The following is a 22,289-nucleotide window of genomic DNA, read 5'->3' as shown; positions in this document are numbered from 1 at the left end:
TACACCACCCCACACACACCGTCTACACACCAGTACTCCACCACCCCACACACACCGTCTACACACCAGTACTCCACCACCCCACACACACCGTCTACACACCAGTACTCCACCACCCCACACACACCGTCTACACACCAGTACTCCACCACCCCACACACACACCGTCTACACACCAGTACTCCACCACCCCACACACACACCGTCTACACACCAGTACTCCACCACCCCACACACACACCGTCTACACACCAGTACTCCACCACCCCACACACACACCGTCTACACACCAGTACTCCACCACCCCACACACACACCGTCTACACACCAGTACTCCACCACCCCACACACACACCGTCTACACACCAGTACTCCACCACCCCACACACACCGTCTACACACCAGTACTCCACCACCCCACACACACACCGTCTACACACCAGTACTCCACCACCCCACACACACACCGTCTACACACCAGTACTCCACCACCCCACACACACACCGTCTACACACCAGTACTCCACCACCCCACACACACACCGTCTACACACCAGTACTCCACCACCCCACACACACACCGTCTACACACCAGTACTCCACCACCCCACACACACACCGTCTACACACCAGTACTCCACCACCCCACACACACACCGTCTACACACCAGTACTCCACCACCCCACACACACACCGTCTACACACCAGTACTCCACCACCCCACACACACACCGTCTACACACCAGTACTCCACCACCCCACACACACACCGTCTACACACCAGTACTCCACCACCCCACACACACACCGTCTACACACCAGTACTCCACCACCCCACACACACACCGTCTACACACCAGTACTCCACCACCCCACACACACACCGTCTACACACCAGTACTCCACCACCCCACACACACACCGTCTACACACCAGTACTCCACCACCCCACACACACACACCGTCTACACACCAGTACTCCACCACCCCACACACACACACCGTCTACACACCAGTACTCCACCACCCCACACACCAGTACTCCACCACCCCACACACACCGTCTACACATCAAGCCAGAGCTAGCCATGAAACAGGGTTAAACAGTCAGACCGTTCACTCTCCAATAATACTGAGACCACACCATAGTGTATGTCTAGTTCATGAAAAAGATCAGAAATATACTAGATTTCTTTCTGAATCCTTACTTTTACTACCGTAATTTCCAGACTATTGAGCACACCTGAATATAAGCCGCACCCACTGAATTTAAAAAATATATATTATTTTGAACATAAATAAGCCGCACATGTCTATAAGCCGCAGGTGCCTACCGGTACATTGAAACAAATTAACTTTACACAGGCTTTAACGAAACACGGCTTGTAACAAAAATAAATAGGCTTTAACGAAACACGGCTTGTAACAAGAAATAAAAAAATGAGCAGTAAGCTTTAGTTGTCTTTTTGCACTGAGTCAATTCCTCACACTGCTGTTTCCAACGTCTTATCATCGACTCATTAAGACCAAGCTCCCGTGCAGCAGCTCTATTTCCTTTTCCAACAGCCAGATCAATCGCCTTCAACTTGAAAGCTGCATCATATGCATTTCTCAGTGTCTTTGCCATGTTGAGGGTGACAAAATGACTACCGTAATCAGAATGATGGGAAGTTTGAGAGCGCTCGATTTAATCTAAACAGTAAACAAAAAAGTTGTTTGACCTTAACCCGTTCGGCAATTTCATTGGTCTAATGAAAGCTTCATGCCGGCAAAAAACTGAGCACGTCACAATGTGTTTTTTTTGGAGAAAACAAATTTAAAGCGGGAAAAATCCATATATTAGCCGCGTCATTGTTTAAGCCGCGAGGTTCAAAGCGTGGGGAAAAAGTAGCGGCTTATAGTCCGGAAATTACGGTAACTGGTCTTCAGTTGTGCTTATTTCATGGGAACTACTAAGTAGAGTTGTATTGTGCAGCAGTTACTGTGTAATGGCATTCTGCTCAGTGAAGAAGTTAGATAGTTAATAACTATGGCATTAAGGGTGACATCACTTTAAAGAGACTATGTAGGCTTTGGACATGCTGTTCTTGACCCCTCTCTGAAACATGACCTGTACAGGAGCTGTGTGTGTGTGTGTGTGTGTGTGACGATCATTTATGTCTCCTCAGCTGGCACGGTTTCCATTGTCGGGCTATATTCCAACTGCCTACTACACTTAGTCTGTCCAGTTTGAGTTGGCTCTGATTTAGAGTTGTCCCCAATGTTAAAATTAGGCTCTGATTTAGAGTTGTCCCCAATACTAAAGGTGCAGAGATGATATCACATCTCTCTAGCAATTAAACTATTATTAAAACTCCCTCACTGGCTTCCCTGCTCTCTTACGTCTTCCCTCTCTCTCTCCCTCCCTCCCTCTCTCTCCTCTGTCAGGATCTTTGGGGGTCTGGTGATGGATGTAAGGAGGAAAGCTCCGTTCCTGTGGAGCGATATTAGGGATGCTCTGAGCCTGCAGTGCCTGGCCTCTGTACTGTTCCTCTACTGCGCCTGCATGTCCCCTGTCATCACTTTCGGAGGCCTGCTGGGTGAGGCCACCAAGGGAAACATCGTGAGTGATGTCACCAGAAACTAATGGGAAATATTGTGTATTTGTCTATAGTTATTGATGACTTTGCAATAGAAATGTGTAATTGCTCACCGTCTTTGCCTAATCTCCCATCACTCTCACCCAGAGTGCGATCGAGTCGTTGTTCGGGGCGTCTCTGACGGGCGTGGCCTTCTCCATGTTTGCGGGCCAGCCACTCACCATCCTGGGCAGCACCGGACCAGTCCTGGTCTTTGAGAAGATCCTCTTCAAATTCTGCAGGTGAGTGTGCAGGCTACTGCTGGAGCCGTGTCCCAACTGTCTCAAACACCTCCTCAGGGTTCGTATGGTCATGAAAATCCAAGAATTTGATTTAACTAGGCAAGTAAGTTAAGAACAAATTCTTATTTACAATGATGGCCAAACCCTAACCCGGACGACACTGGGCCAATTGTGCGCCGGCCTGTGGGACTCCCAATCACGTCCGGTTGTGATACATCATGGAATCGAACCAGGGTCTGTAGTGACGCCTCTAGCACTGAGATGCAGTGCCTTAGACCGCTGCACCACTCAGGAGCCTAATAAAAGTTGTGTAATTTTTAAATTGTGTTTTCCAGGCCTGCAAAAGTTTTGGAAAATGATAAATTCTCAAAACGTTTTTGAAAAGTCATGGAAATTAATTTAATAATTTCTGTTAATGTAATTTTTTTTAGGTGCCGTTTTAAAATATTTTATCAATCAAATAAAAATCTATATATCAGCCAGGATCAGAATGACACTAGCATGTTGGTGTTTGCGAGCATCATCTGCATAGTGCTAGACTAGTGGGCCGTTGCTGAAGAAGAGCGAGACAGTCGGACATTACAGCAGCAGGTAGGCCTAGCCAATAAAATATGATAGAACAAATTAACTAGGGAGCCAATTCAAAACATGTCTTCTATCCTCTGGTTAACTGTTTAGCTATTATTAGTCTGTATGAATGTTTTCGTTATCTCCCCAAAAACGTTCCACCGATTCTCGCGAATAAGGCCATACAAAGTTAATTAACTTTTTTGAACAATTCATGATTCATTTAAACAATTCCAGTTTGGCTAAATAAATGATTCACTTTGCTATTGTATTAGTTGGGATTTGGTTCAATCGTGGTGAATTGGATCATCTGAATTAAAGTAATTATTTGTGAATAGTGAACATTAATTTTAGAAAATATATTAGATGTAGTTTGTCTTTTAGATTGTGGCTGCAAAACTTCCTGTTGATTTGGGCATCCAATGTATGGAACAGCCTGCAAAGTAAACACTTCTTCTAAGATAAATATGACTAAACGGCTGAATAAAATATTTGTAGCCTACCATTGCCATTTGATCTTTTGATATATTGAATTAACAAATGATTTCAAAAGGCATAACACTTATTTGGTTGTAATGTTGCAATGTTTTACATCAAGGGAGGTCAACCATCCTCCAGGATAGCTAATGAGAGTGCAGGCTTTTATTCCAGTCCCCCTCTAACAAACCATTAGAAATAAAATGCTCCATTGGACCTTGATAAATTGGCTCTGATGTGTTTGAGCAGGGCTTGATCAAAAGCCTGCACTACCAGTGGCTCTCCTGTCCTAAGGGTTGACCACATGTTTTATACAGTTTCCTAATAGGTATTCTAAACTCAGCAAAAAAAGAAACGTCCTCTCACTGTCAACTGAGTTTATTTTCAGCAAACTTAATATGTGTATGAACATAACAAGATTCAACAACTAAGACATGAACTGAACAAGTTCCACAGACATGTGACTAACAGAAATGGAATAATGTGTCCATGAACAAAGGGCGGGTCAAAATCAAAAGTAACAGTCAGTATCTGGTGTGGCCACCAGCTGCATTAAGTACTGCAGTGCATCTCCTCCTCATGGGCTGCACCAGATTTGCTAGTTCTTGCTGTGAGATGTTACCCCACTCTTCCACCAAGGCACCTGCAAGTTCCTGGACATTTCTGGGGGGAATGGCCCTAGCCCTCACCCTCCAATCCAACAGGTCCCAGAAGTGCTCAATGGGATTGAGATCCGGGCTCTTCGCTGGCCATGGCAGAACACTGAAAATTCCTGTCTTGCAGGAAATCACGCACAGAACAAGCAGTATGGCTGGTGGCATTGTCATGCTGGAGGGTCATGTCAAGATGAGCCTGCAGGAAGGGTACCACAGCGTTGAGATTGCCTGCAATGACAACAAGTTCAGTACGATGATGCTGTGACACCGCCCCAGACCATGACGGACCCTCCACCTCCAAATCGATCCAGCTCCAGAGTACAGGCCTCGGTGTAACGCTCATTCCTTCGACGATAAATGCGAATCCGACCATCACCCCTGGTGAGACAAAACCGCGACTCGTCAGTGAAGAGCACTTTTTGCCAGTCCTGTCTGGTCCAGCAACAGTGGGTTTGTGCCCATAGGCGATGTTGTTGCCGGTGAGGACCTGCCTTACAACAGGCCTACAAGCCCTCAGTCCAGCCTCCCTCAGCCTATTGCGGACAGTCTGAACACTGATTGTGTGTTCCTGGTGTAACTCGGGCAGTTGTTGTTGCCATCCTGTCCCACAGGTGTGATGTTCGGAAATACAGATCCTGTGCAGGTGTTGTTACACATGGTCTGCCACTGCGAGGAGGATCAGCTGTCCGTCCTGTCTCCCTGTAGCGCTGTCTAAGGCGTCTCACAGTACGGACATTGCAATTTATTGCCCTGGCCACATCTGCAGTTCCTCATGCCTCCTTGCAGCATGCCTAAGGCACGTTCACGCAGATGAGCAGGGACCCTGGGCATCTTTCTTTTGGTGTTTTTCAGTGTCAGTAGAAAGGCCTCTTTAGTGTCCTAAATTTTCATAACTGTGACCTTAATTGCCTACCGTCTGTAAGCTGTCAGTGTCTTAACGACCATTCCACAGGTGCATGTTCATTAATTGTTTATGGTTCATTGAACAAGCATGGGAAACAGTGTTTAAACCCTTTACAATGAAGATCTGTGAAGTTATTTGGATTTTTACAAATTATCTTTGAAAGACAGGGTCCTGAAAAAGGGACGTTTTCTTTTTTTGCTGAGTTTACTTTGTGGGGGGGTTAAGTGCCTTGCTTAACGACAGGAGATGGTACATGGGATCAGGGAGCAGCCTCCCAGTATTGCCACATTACGCTGACGACAGGAGATTGTATATGGGATCAGAGACTGACTTTTTTATACATAGAGACGCCACCAATTGTTGGTTGATGAACATGTTAAAAGTCATGGAGACGTCATGGAAAAGTCATGAAATTCCATGTGTCATAATATGAACCCTGCCACTTTCTCGTCTCCTTTCCTTCCTCAAACACCTCCTTCTCTTGTCACCTTTCCTTTTCTTGTCTCCTTTCCCTCCTAAGAACACCTTCTCTTGTCTCCTTTCCTTCCTTCGTCTGGAAGGATTTGATGAGCAATATGATGGGAACCTATACAGCCCAGCACGAACATCAGATTTAAAGGTGGTCTACAACTTGAAAACCTGTTCACATTGTAAAGGTACAGGGCTGGTGGCCAGACTACTGTAAACCAGATCTGGAAATGGTGTTACTATAGCGCTATCTGCTAGTAAAGTGAAGACTGACACCTACACTCAACTAAAACAGAAGAGGACCATCGTCTGTAATCAAGTTGTGGTATATTATGGTATTAGCCCCAAGTACTAAAGGACAAAAGATCATGTCAAGGGTTAAGATAAATGATCTTTAATCTACTGGACAATAACTGATGTTCCCACTGGAGGTAAGAGGTATAAGCTAAACACCCAGTCTAATATGCAGAATATTTTATTTAACCTTTATTTAACTAAGCAAGTCAGTTAAGAACAAATTCTTATTTATAATGATGGAATAAGCAGCCTTTCACCTCAACGTTATTTTTAATTCAGTCAATGATTTAACAACAGTTGAAAACAATGCTACTGTGTATGTACACCTCTGTCTCTGGGGAAGAGGAGGGATGTAGGTCTGTCTCTGGTTGCTGTGTCATGGGGAAGAGGAGGGATGTAGGTCTGTCTCTGGTTGCTGTGTCATGGGGAAGAGGAGGGATGTAGGTCTGTCTCTGGTTGCTGTGTCATGGGGAAGAGGAGGAAGCCGCTGAAGGTGCTGTGGTGGTTGGCGTTGTCCAAGACCTGGGTGTTGGCCCACAGCATCATTTGCAGACTGTCTCCCTCCTCCAGCAACAGAGTGGCTCCGTTAGACGCCGTGTCGCTGCCCTCGCCGGACGGACTCTCGTGAGCGGCCAGAATGACTTTGCCACCGTTCTTATACAGCATGGAGCTCAAGGTGACGTCTGTAGGAGCGTTGGCCGTGAACCGGATGTAGTAGACTCCACGAACCGGAGCCGTGAATTCACCTGAGAGGACAGGGTTGTTTTTAACAGGGGAAGAATGAGGAGAGGGTTAAAGTGTGTGTGTTACCTGTCTCTACGTTGTATGCACCACCAACATTTGTCAAGACCTCTCTGTAGACCAGCTTTTTGTTAAAGTCTCCTGCCTTTTGGAGTCCATTGCCTCCCAGTGATGCTGCGAACGCCACCTTAGGAATGTCTGTGGAATGCACATTTCATTCATTTATCAACACACATCAATATTACAGATCACACACCAGTGGTTGCCATGTAATTGTCTACGCATCTGCGTGTGTGCAGCCTCACCACATTCTTATCAGTTACCACACTCCACACAACAGATGATGCATCATTCTCACCTTTCAGTGCCTGCAGCTCTTTCTCCATGGATTCCATTCTCTCTCTCATAGCTAGAAACAAGGAGAATACACTTTCACTGTAGTAACATCTATCTTTATACGCACACCCACTCTCTTCCACTGCACATGCACAGTGGCAATTCAGGCTTACACACAACCTAAATTGTCACAGCATAATATTTCCCAGGTCCATCTTACCGAACACGCTGGCTGTTAGGTCAGACTTGGACTTCAGCTCTGCCACAGTGTCCATGATCTGTCTGAACGTGGAGGGGTTGTCCTGGTCCCCCCAGGTGGGCTAAGCTGTGACCCACAGAGACAGGCGGGCCAGGGCCAGCAGTGGAAGGCTGCAGGGTGCCATTATCGCTCGCCTCTGTGTGTGATCAACAGGGTCGCAGAGAGAAGAGGAAGAATGTAACATGGCCCACACTCTCCTGAGCTCTTATAGAGACAGACAAACACCCACTCTCTGTCATACACACACACACACACACACACACACACAGATGTTGCAAGCAAACAGGAATTCTCTGAGTCATTGCTTTTTCTAAACCTAGTTCTTCTATAATGTAAATAGTGTATGTCCCCCCCCCAGTCTGTAAATCCAGACCTTGTATACCTGGTCAGGGTTCAAGTAGTGACCTGGTCTAGTATTGCTGAGTCAGGCCAAAATGACTTTTCAGGATTAGGGTTGTCTTATTCAGTTTTAGGATTCCTACTTCTGTAAGTTTGAAATTATTTATCCTTTTTGTGACATATCAGGGTTGTATAGGACCAATGCCAGTACTTTAAGTTGTCCATATAAGTTTAGAATTGTGTGTGTGTGTGTGTGTGTGTGTGTGTGTTGTCTCCCTAACCCTCTGTCCCCATCTCCCCTTGTCCAGTGACTACGACCTGTCCTACCTGTCCTTGAGGACCAGCATCGGCTTGTGGACGGCCTTTCTGTGCCTCGTCCTGGTTGCCACGGACGCCAGCTCCCTGGTCTGTTACATCACCCGCTTCACAGAGGAAGCCTTCGCAGCGCTCATCTGCATCATCTTCATCTACGAGGCCCTGGAGAAGCTGGTTCACCTGGGGGAACTCTACCCCATCAACATGAACAACAAGCTGGACAACCTCACCTTCTACATGTAAGAACGCTGAGCTACGACCTCACCTTCTACATGTAAGAACGCTGAGCTACGACCTCACCTTCTACATGTTAGAACGCTGAGCTACGACCTCACCTTCTACATGTTAGAACGCTGAGCTACGACCTCACCTTCTACATGTTAGAACGCTGAGCTACGACCTCACCTTCTACATGTTAGAACGCTGAGCTACGACCTCACCTTCTACATGTTAGAACGCTGAGCTACGACCTCACCTTCTACATGTTAGAACGCTGAGCTACGACCTCACCTTCTACATGTTAGAACGCTGAGCTACGACCTCACCTTCTACATGTTAGAACGCTGAGCTACGACCTCACCTTCTACATGTTAGAACGCTGAGCTACGACCTCACCTTCTACATGTTAGAACGCTGAGCTACGACCTCACCTTCTACATGTTAGAACGCTGAGCTACGACCTCACCTTCTACATGTTAGAACGCTGAGCTACGACCTCACCTTCTACATGTAAGAACGCTGAGCTACGACCTCACCTTCTACATGTAAGAACGCTGAGCTACGACCTCACCTTCTACATGTAAGAACGCTGAGCTACGACCTCACCTTCTACATGTTAGAACGCTGAGCTACGACCTCACCTTCTACATGTAAGAACGCTGAGCTACGACCTCACCTTCTACATGTAAGAATGCTGAGCTACTACCTCACCTTCTACATGTTAGAACGCTGAGCTACGACCTCACCTTCTACATGTTAGAACGCTGAGCTACGACCTCACCTTCTACATGTTAGAACGCTGAGCTACGACCTCACCTTCTACATGTTAGAACGCTGAGCTACGACCTCACCTTCTACATGTAAGAACGCTGAGCTACGACCTCACCTTCTACATGTTAGAACGCTGAGCTACGACCTCACCTTCTACATGTTAGAACGCTGAGCTACGACCTCACCTTCTACATGTTAGAACGCTGAGCTACGACCTCACCTTCTACATGTAAGAACGCTGAGCTACGACCTCACCTTCTACATGTAAGAATGCTGAGCTACGACCTCACCTTCTACATGTTAGAACGCTGAGCTACGACCTCACCTTCTACATGTTAGAACGCTGAGCTACGACCTCACCTTCTACATGTTAGAACGCTGAGCTACGACCTCACCTTCTACATGTTAGAACGCTGAGCTACGACCTCACCTTCTACATGTAAGAACGCTGAGCTACGACCTCACCTTCTACATGTTAGAACGCTGAGCTACGACCTCACCTTCTACATGTTAGAACGCTGAGCTACGACCTCACCTTCTACATGTTAGAACGCTGAGCTACGACCTCACCTTCTACATGTTAGAACGCTGAGCTACGACCTCACCTTCTACATGTAAGAACGCTGAGCTACGACCTCACCTTCTACATGTTAGAACGCTGAGCTACGACCTTCTACATAGTTCAAAGGAAGTGTACTCTGCACATCCAAACTACCTCATGTGTTTTAGTTAGGTCAGTTGTGGGAGAGTTAGGTCAGTTGTGGCAGGTGGGAGAGTTAGGTCAGTTGTGGCAGGTGGGAGAGTTAGGTCAGTTGTGGCAGGTGGGAGAGTTAGGTCAGTTGTGGCAGGTGGGAGAGTTAGGTCAGTTGTGGTAGGTGGGAGAGTTAGGTCAGTTGTGGTAGGTGGGAGAGTTAGGTCAGTTGTGGTAGGTGGGAGAGTTAGGTCAGTTGTGGCAGGTGGGAGAGTTAGGTCAGTTGTGGCAGGTGGGAGAGTTAGGTCAGTTGTGGCAGGTGGGAGAGTTAGGTCAGTTGTGGGAGAGTTAGGTCAGTTGTGGGAGAGTTAGGTCAGTTGTGGGAGAGTTAGGTCAGTTGTGGGAGAGTTAGGTCAGTTGTGGGAGAGTTAGGTCAGTTGTGGGAGAGTTAGGTCAGTTGTGGGAGAGTTAGGTCAGTTGTGGGAGAGTTAGGTCAGTTGTAGTTGGTGAACGATGTCGGTTAATGTTCAGTCTCTGTCTCAGATGTCAATGTTCTCCGCCGGTTAACGCCACGCCTGAGATCCAGCAGGTCTGGAACCACAGCGGGGTCGCACCAGAATCCATATCTTGGACCCAACTGGATGTCAATGTAAGTTGTGTCTGTGTTTTTCCGTGTGTCTGTGTTTGCGTGTGTTTTTCCGTGTGTTTTTCCGTGTGTCTGTTTGCGTGTGCGTGCTTATGGGGCGTCCATGGTACCTTCTTATTGTTGTAATCTGTCTCGTACTGTTTTTCCATTTCAATAGTATAATTATATTGATTTCATGCATGGACATAAAGTTGATTTTGATTTTGACAACCCTCAACTGTCCTTCCCCCGGTCTGTGTTGTAGGATTGTTCTAGGCTGCGTGGGGAGTTTGTTGGGCCAGCTTGCGGCCACCATGGTCCCTACATCCCTGACGTCCTCTTCTGGTCCGTCATCCTCTTCTTCACCACCTTCTTCCTCTCCTCCTTCCTCAAGCAGTTCAAGACCAAGCTCTACTTTCCCACCAAGGTTTGGCATTAGAGTAGGAGTGATGTGTCTGTCAGGGTTGTGTACTAGTGAGTTTAGGTCCTACCACTCTGCTCTCTCCCTTGGTTTGATCCTCTATACTTGAACTTTTACCTCTTTTCTTTTCAGCTGTGCACTCCTTCTCACTCTCTGTCCTTCTGTGTTCCAGGTACGGTCGACCATCAGTGACTTTGCGGTCTTCCTGACCATCATGATCATGGTCCTGGTGGACTACCTGGTGGGCATTCCCTCCCCCAAACTGAATGTGCCTGACCGCTTTCAGGTACAGATTGGTTTCAAACAGTTAACTCAGAATTTCGTTTAGTTTGAGCCTTTTAAATTGTTTAACGTTAAAAAAAGTCTAAATGATTATATCTGAATACATTACTATTATTAGTGTGTTAAGTGACACCGCAAACAATGGACATTATGCGAGAATTGTAAAAATCTGTTTGACTAAATGTCAATAATGTGGTCATCAAAATACATATTAAATCATTTGAAAACATTAACGAGGCTATTGTTAACCTTGTCTAAAAATCACAATACTGAATGTGACATTACGGGGTATAAATCCAAATGTAAGGCAAGTGCCATGCTAAGAACGTTCAGATCACACCGAAATCGGTGTGTTCATATTTGCTCTTGGCGGAAGGTATTCCTCAACCAATCAGAGTACGATCGATGGGACATTGTATTGCTAAGAAGTGTTGGAAAGTCCTGAGGGTTTCATGTTCATCAGATGTCTTTTCACTGAAATATCAGGTGAAACGTTTTTCCCTCGCTTCTGTCGTTCAGGTGTTTTCAGAGAAACGGGAAAAAACACAGCCTGTTACAAAGTAGAGCTTCATAGCTACGTTCATGGGTTGTCAGGGATTGGTCCAAATTCCCGTTTCGCCACCCCCATTTACATGGTGGGTGCTCGCTTGCTAGCTGTGTGGGAGTGGCTGACGCAGTTTGCTGAGGCAATAAGCCAGGCGAGAGGCTCTGCAGCACTGATTGTCAATGGATTTGATTGAATGAGATCAGGGTATGGAAAATATGAACTCATTTATTTTGTCAACTTCCAGTTATAAAGAGAAACCTGGATAGCACTGCCCTATTTTAGAGTATTATCAACCTACTATTTGAGACACTGGTTTACTGTGTGTGTTGTGACCTACTGGTTTACTGTGTGGGTTGTGGCCTACTGGTTTACTGTGTGGGTTGTGGCCTACCGGTTTACTGTGTGTGTTGTGACCTACCGGTTTACTGTGTGTGTTGTGGCCTACTGGTTTACTGTGTGTGTTGTGGCCTACTGGTTTACTGTGTGTGTTGTGGCCTACTGGTTTACTGTGTGTGTTGTGGCCTACTGGTTTACTGTGTGTGTTGTGGCCTACTGGTTTACTGTGTGTGTTGTGGCCTACTGGTTTACTGTGTGTGTTGTGGCCTACTGGTTTACTGTGTGTGTTGTGGCCTACTGGTTTACTGTGTGTGTTGTGGCCTACTGGTTTACTGTGTGTGTTGTGGCCTACTGGTTTACTGTGTGTGTTGTGGCCTACTGGTTTACTGTGTGTGTTGTGGCCTACTGGTTTACTGTGTGTGTTGTGGCCTACTGGTTTACTGTGTGTGTTGTGGCCTACTGGTTTACTGTGTGTGTTGTGGCCTACCGGTTTACTGTGTGTGTTGTGGCCTACCGGTTTACTGTGTGTGTTGTGGCCTACCGGTTTACTGTGTGGGTTGTGGCCTACCGGTTTACTGTGTGGGTTGTGACCTACCGGTTTACTGTGTGGGTTGTGACCTACCGGTTTACTGTGTGGGTTGTGACCTACCGGTTTACTGTGTGGGTTGTGGCCTACTGGTTTACTGTGTGTGTTGTGGCCTACCGGTTTACTGTGTGGGTTGTGGCCTACCGGTTTACTGTGTGTGTTGTGACGTTCTTTCCTGACCGTGCCTGCTCCTCTAGCCCACGTCTGAGAACCGTGGCTGGCTGATCTCCCCGCTGGGGACCAACCCCTGGTGGACCATGCTGGCTGCAGCCATCCCTGCCCTGCTCTGCACCATCCTCATCTTCATGGACCAACAGATCACCGCTGTCATCATCAACAGGAAGGAGCACAAACTCAAGGTGAGAGACACACTGGAAGACTGATATCTAGAGAGAGAGGTTGTGACATAGAGGAAGACAGGCTGATATCTAGAGAGAGAGGTTGTGACATAGAGGAAGTCAGGCTGATATCTAGAGAGAGGTTGTGACATAGAGGAAGTCAGGCTGATATCTAGAGAGAGAGGTTGTGACATAGAGGAAGTCAGGCTGATATCTAGAGAGAGAGGTTGTGACATAGAGGAAGTCAGGCTGATATCTAGAGAGAGAGGTTGTGACAGAGGAAGACAGGATGATATATATAGAGAGAGGTTGTGACAGAGGAAGACAGGATGATATATATAGAGAGAGGTTGTGACAGAGGAAGACAGGCTGATATCTAGAGAGAGGTTGTGACATAGAGGAAGACAGGCTGATATCTAGAGAGAGAGGTTGTGACATAGAGGAAGACAGGCTGATATCTAGAGAGAGAGGTTGTGACATAGAGGAAGACAGGATGATATCTAGAGAGAGAGGTTGTGACATAGAAGTAGTCAAGATGTCTCCCCTTCCCTGGTTGGCCTCTCTCCTGACTGTCTCCCCTTCCCTGGTTGGCCCCTCTCCTGACTGTCTCCCCTTCCCTGGTTGGCCCCTCTCCTGACTGTCTCCCCTTCCCTGGTTGGCCTCTCTCCTGACTGTCTCCCCTGGTTGCCCTCTCTCCTGACTGTCTCCCCTTCCCTGGTTGGCCCCTCTCCTGACTGTCTCCCCTGGTTGGCCTCTCTCCTGACTGTCTCCCCTTCCCTGGTTGGCCCCTCTCCTGACTGTCTCCCCTTCCCTGGTTGGCCCCTCTCCTGACTGTCTCCCCTTCCCTGGTTGGCCCCTCTCCTGACTGTCTCCCCTTCCCTGGTTGGCCCCTCTCCTGACTGTCTCCCCTTCCCTGGTTGGCCCCTCTCCTGACTCTCACCCCTTCCCTGGTTGGCCCCTCTCCTGACTGTCTCCCCTTCCCTGGTTGGCCCCTCTCCTGACTGTCTCCCCTTCCCTGGTTGGCCCCTCTCCTGACTGTCTCCCCTTCCCTGGTTGGCCCCTCTCCTGACTGTCTCCCCTTCCCTGGTTGGCCCCTCTCCTGACTCTCACCCCTTCCCTGGTTGGCCCCTCTCCTGACTCTCACCCCTTCCCTGGTTGGCCTCTCTCCTGACTCTCACCCCTTCCCTGGTTGGCCCCTCTCCTCACTCTCACCCCTTCCCTGGTTGGCCCCTCTCCTCACTCTCACCCCTTCCCTGGTTGGCCCCTCTCCTCACTGACTCTCACCCCCTCCCTGGTTGGCCTCTCTCCTGACGGACTGTCTCACCCCCCCCATCAGAAAGGCTGTGGCTACCACCTGGATCTTCTGGTGGTGTCTGTGATGCTGGGGGTGTGCTCCATCATGGGCCTGCCCTGGTTCGTAGCAGCCACCGTGCTCTCCATCTCCCACGTCAACAGTCTGAAGCTGGAGTCAGAGTGCTCGGCCCCCGGGGAACAGCCCAAGTTCCTGGGGATCAGAGAGCAGAGGGTCACCAGCTTCATGATCTTCATCCTCATGGGCTGCTCTGTCTTCATGACCTCTGTGCTCAAGGTGAGATGAGACTCTGTTATAGACTGGTAGGATGTTCCAAATCAACAAGAGACGCTCTTATAGGATAGCAGGCTGGTGCCCAATTTCTTGATCAGATCCTCAACATCCTTTCACTGTTTTGGAACATCACTTCTTTTTGATACCAGAGTGATGAGGAAAGGGAACACCCCAGTGGTTTGTGGGTAAAGAAATGAGAAAAGGGTGAGGACGATGATTAAATGACTAAAGTACCTTCTGTCCCCTGTGTTGTTATTCTAGTTCATCCCTATGCCAGTCCTCTACGGGGTGTTTCTCTACATGGGTGTGTCCTCACTCAAAGGCATCCAGGTCAGTCTGTGTGGTGTGTTATGTCATGTGATCAGTGAGGTAGGTTTACACTGCAGTGTTGCCCCCCCCCCCACACACACACACACACACACACGCTCAACGGTACATCTGAACCACAGGAGGTTTGTGGCACCTAATTAAAGAGAACAGACTAGTGGTAATGGCTGGAGCGGAATAAGTGGAATGGTATCAAACACATGTTTTCCAGGTGTTTCATGCAATTCCATTTGCTCAGTTTCAGACGTTATTAAGCGCCGTCCTCCCCTCAGCAGCCTCCTGTGGTCTGAACATGGTTGTGTTGTGGTTGTCCTCTCCTGTAGTTCTTTGACCGTATCAAGCTGTTCTGCATGCCAGCCAAGCACCAGCCGGACCTGATCTACCTGCGCTACGTTCCCCTGTGGAAGGTCCATGTGTTCACCCTGGTGCAGCTCACCTGCCTGGTGCTGCTGTGGGTCATCAAGGCATCCGCCGCCGCCGTCGTCTTCCCCATGATGGTAAGAATACGGATATGCTGTTAGTATGGCGCTAGAAATACACTTCACAGGCAATTTCTTACAGAAACAGAAGTATGAACTGAAGACAGAGAATACGTCAAGCAAAGAGATGGCACAGAATTGGATTGTCAGGATGATGCCATTTTAATGAAGAGCTAAAAGTACAAGTCAGTGATTTTGTTTTGGTGTCTCTAGGTGTTGGCCCTGGTGTTCATACGGAAGCTGCTGGACCTATGTTTCACCAACAGGGAGCTGAGCTGGCTGGACGACCTGATGCCTGAGAGCAAGAAGAAGAAGGAGGACGACAAGAAGAAGAAAGCCAAGGAGGTGCGCGTCCAACTGTTCTCACAGACTACTGCAGAGAGCTGTGACAGTCCCACTGACACTTTCCCTCTGTTTCCATGGTTACAGGAGGCCCAGCGCATGCTGGAAGTGGAAGAGGGCATAGCACACCCCTACGACGGGCCGGGCATCCTCAAGACCCTCAAAGTCAGGTTAGTGGTTGGGGACAATTTTGATGCAGTATATCAATGTCCATTATACTTGGAGGAAGTCACGGCCCATTCACCATAGCCCATCAGTGCTGTTCCTCGCGGGTTCTGTAATGCATTGTGAAGTACTTTGGAGAACTATGGACTAGTATATTCATGTTACAGGGAAGAGTAACCCCTTTTGAAGCACTGACCCGTCTCTCCCAAAGCAGGTGTGACAGCAGTGTTGAGTTGGACATGCCACACGATGCAGAGGAGAGAGCAGGGGTTGGTCTCTCAGGCCTGCTCTAGTCTCACCATGCACCCCTCATACAGCTGCTCTCCTACCTGGTTGATTAGCTGCCCTGACCTCCTCGGACCGGTTTCATTCCACACCGCTGTTTCCTCCCCTCTGAAGGGCCTATGGAAGTGGACAGCCTTGTGGAATGAAATATAGCTCTTGTGTTTGATTTGTTGTTGAACATGACCCCCCCCCGACCCTCAGCCCCATAACAACCAGAAAAACAACCAATCACAGACTGTCCTTGCAATCAAGCGACTATTTCATCCAACTATTATATTTGAAGTAATACTAAATAGCTAATTTCCCTTAGTATTGCAATTTATAATGGTTATGATAGTTTTCTAAGGGTCCTCTGTAATACTGTATCTTGACTGCTGCCAATCAAAGATCATTTGAGTTTGTTTCAGAAATGAGACCTTGAAAATGTGTGTTTGTGTACGCCAGCTGAGTGTGTTGTGGTGTGTGTTTGTGTACGCCAGCTGAGTGTGTTGTGGTGTGTGTTTGTGTACGCCAGCTGAGTGTGTTGTGGTGTGTGTTTGTGTACGCCAGCTGAGTGTGTTTGTGTACGCCAGCTGAGTGTGTTTGTGTACGCCAGCTGAGTGTGTTGTGGGGTGTGTTTGTGTACGCCAGCTGAGTGTGTTGTGGGGTGTGTTTGTGTACGCCAGCTGAGTGTGTTGTGGGGTGTGTTTGTGTACGCCAGCTGAGTGTGTTGTGGGGTGTGTTTGTGTACGCCAGCTGAGTGTGTTGTGGGGTGTGTTTGTGTACGCCAGCTGAGTGTGTTGTGGGGTGTGTTTGTGTACGCCAGCTGAGTGTGTTGTGGTGTGTGTTTGTGTACGCCAGCTGAGTGTGTTGTGGTGTGTGTTTGTGTACGCCAGCTAAGTGTGTTGTGGTGTGTGTTTGTGTACGCCAGCTGAGTGTGTTGTGGTGTGTGTTTGTGTACGCCAGCTGAGTGTGTTGTGGTGTGTGTTTGTGTACGCCAGCTGAGTGTGTTGTGGTTTGTGTTTGTGTACGCCAGCTGAGTGTGTTGTGGTGTGTGTTTGTTCCCCTGCAGTTTGGACCCCTCTATGGTAAACATTTCTGATGAAATGGCCAAAACCGCCAATTGGAAGTCTGTCTCCATGAACTCTGACAGTGCCAAAGCTCTGAAACATAGTGGCAGGTAGCTATAACTCCTTCTCAGTATGATTCAGGTGTTCATCCTTCCTCTTCCTGTCTGGCTGCTGGGGCCAAACCCAGAAACATGCTCCCATCCCTCTCAGAAAATCACACCCTGATAATCATTTTGACTAAATATTTAAATAAAAATAAAAAAACTTTTCTATTTAAATATTTTGAAAATGCATTCTGAAACTATTTAAAAATGTGCATGAAATTAATGTATGTCAATATGTGTCTTAATCACATGCTTTTAAGTGTGGGGGAATATTGATGAATCCTTGTATAAGGCTATTATTGCTTACTCTCAAGATTGAGGGCCAGAGAAGGCAGCAAGTGTTCCCTTTTGGAATCCAGCCTCGTGTTCTATGCCTCCACCCTATCGTCCTATATAGTCCAGAAGTTGAACCCATACCTTTTTGTGCTTGACAGTATATTAACCTTTGAATAACCTTTCAATGAACTAAGAGCGTAAAGGCTAATTATAACACCCCTCTCCCACAATGGAGATACTATGAAGCACCAACTTGCAAATCAATAGTACTGGATGCATGGCAAATATCTTAGAACTGCCAATATTTTCAAAGACATCAAAGATGAGAGCATTTGGGTATGTTCAGTCTTGCAATGTTGCATTTAAACATTTTGCAACATTGCACGTTGTGTGGCAAAGGGGTGGTGAGTGAGTTCTTACTCTCTGTATTGGGTTGTCATTTGTTGAATGAGTTTGGAGGATTTAACTTACTGAAATTCAAGTTTAATTCGTTAATTGTAAACAGCTATATTTAGATATAATTAGCATTTTTCAATGAATGAACTGACGTTCGGTGGTGATGATGGTGTTATTCTCTGTTCCCAGCCAGGCGAAGGTGTCCTGTGTGAAGATAAACTTGGAGAATGACCAGGGGGAGAAGTATGGGGATGCTGAGACCTCCTTATGAAGGAGGGACGGGAGGAGCAGGGAGAGTGCCACGTCAGCCCCTAGCCCACCAGGTGGCGTTGTCCTCCCACACAGCAGGGGGCAGTGTCCTTCATGGCCCTGTCCATTGCCCTAACAGCTGCTACCATACCAATGCCAAGGGGCACACAGACACAACCAGCGCTACTTACCCATGTTTCTTTAGTTCTTATTGGGAAATTAGTCTTAATTTTATCATCGTTTTAAGGTGAAAAAAACATTGGCTTTAGATTCAGGTGTGCCTTTTTTAAGGAACCACTTGGTCTTCTTGGAATGACTTTAATCAGGCTTTTTACCAACATATCCATAGTCTGTCTCTGTGATATGGTGTACAGTCTGTCCTCGTAACACTTACTTCAAGGGCAATGCATTATGGATGCATGTAGTGGCCTCTATCGCCCTTAGTGCATTATATTAGAAGAGTTGCTGTAAGCATTTCAAACTTGTCAAGACTGTCTCCAGGTGGTTCATAGGAAGCAGTAGGCCTAACAGCAGTCTAAGCAACCCGGGTGGCTTGACCACAACAACAGCTACTACTCACAGCACTCTATCTGGCTCACTCTGAACAATAGACACTTTCTGCTTGAGAAAGCAGGGGATGCTCAACAAAAGGTCCAAATACATTTAGAGCACATATTATATTTAATTGTGTGTGGGTGTGTGCACACATGGGTGCGTGTACAAGTGTAAGAACCTTAAGAGCAGCTTAAGATGGCTTTTCACAATATCAGAGTCATGTGTACGATGTGCTGTTGATTCAGATTATCAGTCACAGAAGGTTGAAAGGCTGAAGATGTTCTGTCAAAGTGAACATGACAGACCACAGCATAGCCCATAGTTTGCAGAATATTTCTTGAATTAATTGGCAAACATCTCTTACTAATCTTAAACAATCCCAAATTGGAAACGGACTATAATAAGATGAAGTTTCAAAAACAAAATGTTCTCGATTGAGCGGTCTTATTATTTTGGAGTAATGGTGAGGGTATTGCCTGCCTGCCGTGTCCATGTCCATACATACATAATGGTGGACTTGAAAGGAAGAAAATATGTATAGAGTAAGTCTATAGAGGTTTCTAAAAGTGATGCCTTCTTCAGGGCAGGTTTAAAGCTGTTCAATAGTGTGACTGTACATGGCTGTGGTAGCCTGGGTTTAATCTAGTGTAGTGGAAGCCTTACCAGAGCTGTAGCCTCCCCTTGGTTATGATAACGAGGGGAAACCCACTTTTATCCATTTAAACGCTTTACATCCAATGGAATATTTTCTGTTATGGGGTATATATTTTAGATTGTCTATATATATATTTTTTATCATTGTTATTATCTATATCGTTACAAAATGTAATGCATTTAATTTATTTTGAATTGGTCAACGTTGCAGAGTATGGGAGGGAGGAGGGAGTAGGAGGCGGGGGCAGGGTCGTTGTTTGTTGCTGGCCGGTAATTAATGTTCTTTATATCTGTGCACTTTAGATACGCCTGCCGCACAACGAGAGGGGTGGGCAGGCTATATGTACCTTTTTATATACATGTATCTATTTAGATCAGTCTCAGGAACCAATGGGCTCAATGAGGCCCTTGTCTCTCTCTCACCTTCTCTCTGTCAGTCTCTTTCTTTCTCCCTGGCACTCTCTTTCTGTGTCTGTTGTCTCTCTCTCTCTCTCCCTCTCTCTGTGTTGTCTCTCTCCCTCTCTCTGTGTTGTCTCTCTCCCTCCCTCTGTTGTCTTTCTCGCTCTCTGTGTGTTGTCTCTCTCGCTCTCTGTCTGTCTCTGTGTGTTGTCTCTCACTTTCACTCTGTTGCCCTCTCGCTCACTGACTGACTCCCTCATTGTCAATTCACTAGTGTTGCTAGAAGATGTTGCTGTGTGTTTCTCTGCCCCTCCCTTTCAGCTGTAAACCCCTTTTTCCTATTTGACACTGGACAACACTGATAGGTGGGTTTCTCTGTGCTCTTCTTTTATTGGCTATTCTGTTGTAGGCTGTTTTGTAAAAAAAAAAAAAAGATCTTAAGTCATTTTGTCCCGTGGATTTAGTGTTAATGAATAGTAATACTTTTGGTTGATTATCCAATATGTTTACTGTTACAGGAGTCCTACTGGGAAAGGCATCAGTCTGCTGTTCATGGCTCTGTGATTGAGTTGAATTCATCAGTTTGAATTATGTGATTGAGTTAGTTTTATTTAAATCTATAGTGTTACACAAATTTGGAATGAAGGTTATGAAACATTGGGTGTAAGTCGTACGGGGGGCAAGAATTTGTTTTGACTTCAATAAAGAGGAGACTCCTCAAGTTCAATAACTGACTGACCGCTTCCATCTGAACACCTTGATGAAAACAAAAGTCATTTCAAGAAAAAGTGCATCTGTTTTAACAGCTGTTTTGCCCTCTGGGTCAATTATGGGCCCCATACGTATGAATGTTGGAAATTGACATATGTACTTGTTCCTTCTGACTTTGTGCTTACCAGTGGTGTAAAGTACTGAAGTAAAAATACTTTTAAATATTACTTAAGTCATTTTTTGGGTTATCTGTACTTTACTTTACTAGTTATATTTTTTACAACTTTTACTTCACTACATTCCTAAAGAAAATAATGTACTTTTTACTCCATACATTTTCCCTGACACCCAAAAGTACTTTTGAATGCTTAGCAGGACAGAAAAGGGTTAAATTCACACTCTTATCAAGAGAACATCCCTACTGCCTCTGCTCTGGCGGACTCACTAAACAGAAATTCTTTATTTGAAATTATGTCTGAGTGTTGGAGTGTGCCCTGGCTATCAGTAAATGTAAAAAAACAAGAATTGTACCGTCTGGTTTGCTTAATATAAGGAATTTTAATTTAGTCTTACTTTTGCTTTGATACTTTAGCGTTTACTTTTGATACTTTAAGTATATTTTAAAACCAAATACTTTTAGACTTTTACTCAAGTAGTATTTTACTGGGTGACTTTTACTTGTCATTTTCTATTAATAAGGTAACTTTACTTTTACTCAAGTATGACATTTGGGTACTTTTTCCCATCACTGGCGCTGCCTTGGTGTGCATTATCTCTTGGTAGTTGAGTACTTAAGCAGGCTGGGACTAGGAAACGTGGTCTACTGGGGAGCTTGTTAAGAGCAGTCCAAGGTGCCTCTTTCTCAGTATCTTCCCTACGCTGTACAACAATAGAACACAGAATAAATTGTCATAGTACTGCTATGTGAAACTCCGAAACCAGTGACGATCACTGAGGACAGGCGATCTTTCAGCACCGTGTGACTAGACATTTCAGTCCCCTATAAAGTGGATTGGATTGGCCTCATGTTGCCATTAGGTTTGATATCAGTGAAGTTTTTAATTAATTGTTCTTAAACTGTACATAACAGATAACGCAAATGAAAGATTACATTTTTTTGTAATGGAAATGAGGTTGTTGACAGAAAGCAATAAAGTTACTACATTGTAGCTGTATTGGTTGGCCTCAATCTTTGACAAGTTGTTGTAGCTACATTGCTTGGTGATGAACAGAAGTAGTATTGTATCACTGATCTGCTAGTACACTAAAATGCATACAAAACATACTGCTCACACTACAGACAGTCACTATTTTGATTTAAAGGGGCAATCTGCTTCATCCATTTTTAGACTTTTTAAAATGAATATCCATTGAGTCTTGAATATACAGTGCATTCAGAAAGTATTCAGACCCCTTGACTTTTTCCACATTTTGTTACATTACAGCCTTATTGTAAAATTGATTAAATCGTTTTTTCCCTCATCAATCTACACTCATCAATCTACACTCATCAATCTACACTAATGACAATGCAAAAACAGGTTTAGAAATGTTTGCAAATGTATTACCAATAAAAAAAACGAATCACATTTTACAAAAGTATTCAGACCCTTGACTCAGTACTTTGTTGAAGCACCTTTGGCAGCGATTACAGCCTCGAGTCTTCTTGGGTATGAC

General features: G+C 46.0%; 1 protein-coding gene and 1 pseudogene across 6 annotated transcripts in view; one reads left to right on the top strand and one right to left on the bottom strand.

The window, feature by feature from the left end:
- The window catches only part of LOC106585489 (sodium bicarbonate cotransporter 3), an 81,414-nt gene extending 59,633 nt beyond the window's left edge, over positions 1-21,781 (top strand). For 4 of the 6 annotated variants that reach the window (XM_045719040.1, XM_045719043.1, XM_045719041.1 and 1 more), the window contains 14 exons: positions 2,429-2,603; positions 2,728-2,861; positions 8,214-8,459; positions 10,445-10,550; positions 10,792-10,953; positions 11,120-11,233; positions 12,896-13,057; positions 14,373-14,624; positions 14,883-14,951; positions 15,272-15,445; positions 15,641-15,772; positions 15,857-15,939; positions 17,271-17,378; positions 18,234-21,781. In XM_045719040.1, the coding sequence (XP_045574996.1) occupies positions 2,429-2,603; positions 2,728-2,861; positions 8,214-8,459; positions 10,445-10,550; positions 10,792-10,953; positions 11,120-11,233; positions 12,896-13,057; positions 14,373-14,624; positions 14,883-14,951; positions 15,272-15,445; positions 15,641-15,772; positions 15,857-15,939; positions 17,271-17,378; positions 18,234-18,315 (1,999 nt within the window). In that variant the 3' untranslated portion in view covers positions 18,316-21,781. The remainder of the gene's footprint in view (positions 1-2,428; positions 2,604-2,727; positions 2,862-8,213; positions 8,460-10,444; positions 10,551-10,791; positions 10,954-11,119; positions 11,234-12,895; positions 13,058-14,372; positions 14,625-14,882; positions 14,952-15,271; positions 15,446-15,640; positions 15,773-15,856; positions 15,940-17,270; positions 17,379-18,233) is intronic. The other 2 variants (XR_006769998.1, XM_045719042.1) reach the window with 2 other exon arrangements.
- On the bottom strand, positions 6,482-7,705 carry LOC106585583 (complement C1q-like protein 4; annotated as a pseudogene).
- Positions 21,782-22,289: the final 508 nt, after the last annotated feature.

Source organism: Salmo salar, chromosome ssa05 (assembly GCF_905237065.1).
Source record: "Salmo salar chromosome ssa05, Ssal_v3.1, whole genome shotgun sequence".
Classification (NCBI taxonomy): Eukaryota; Metazoa; Chordata; class Actinopteri; order Salmoniformes; family Salmonidae; genus Salmo; species Salmo salar.
Note: the sequence above shows the minus strand (reverse complement) of the source record. Positions and strands in the feature narration are given on the sequence as shown.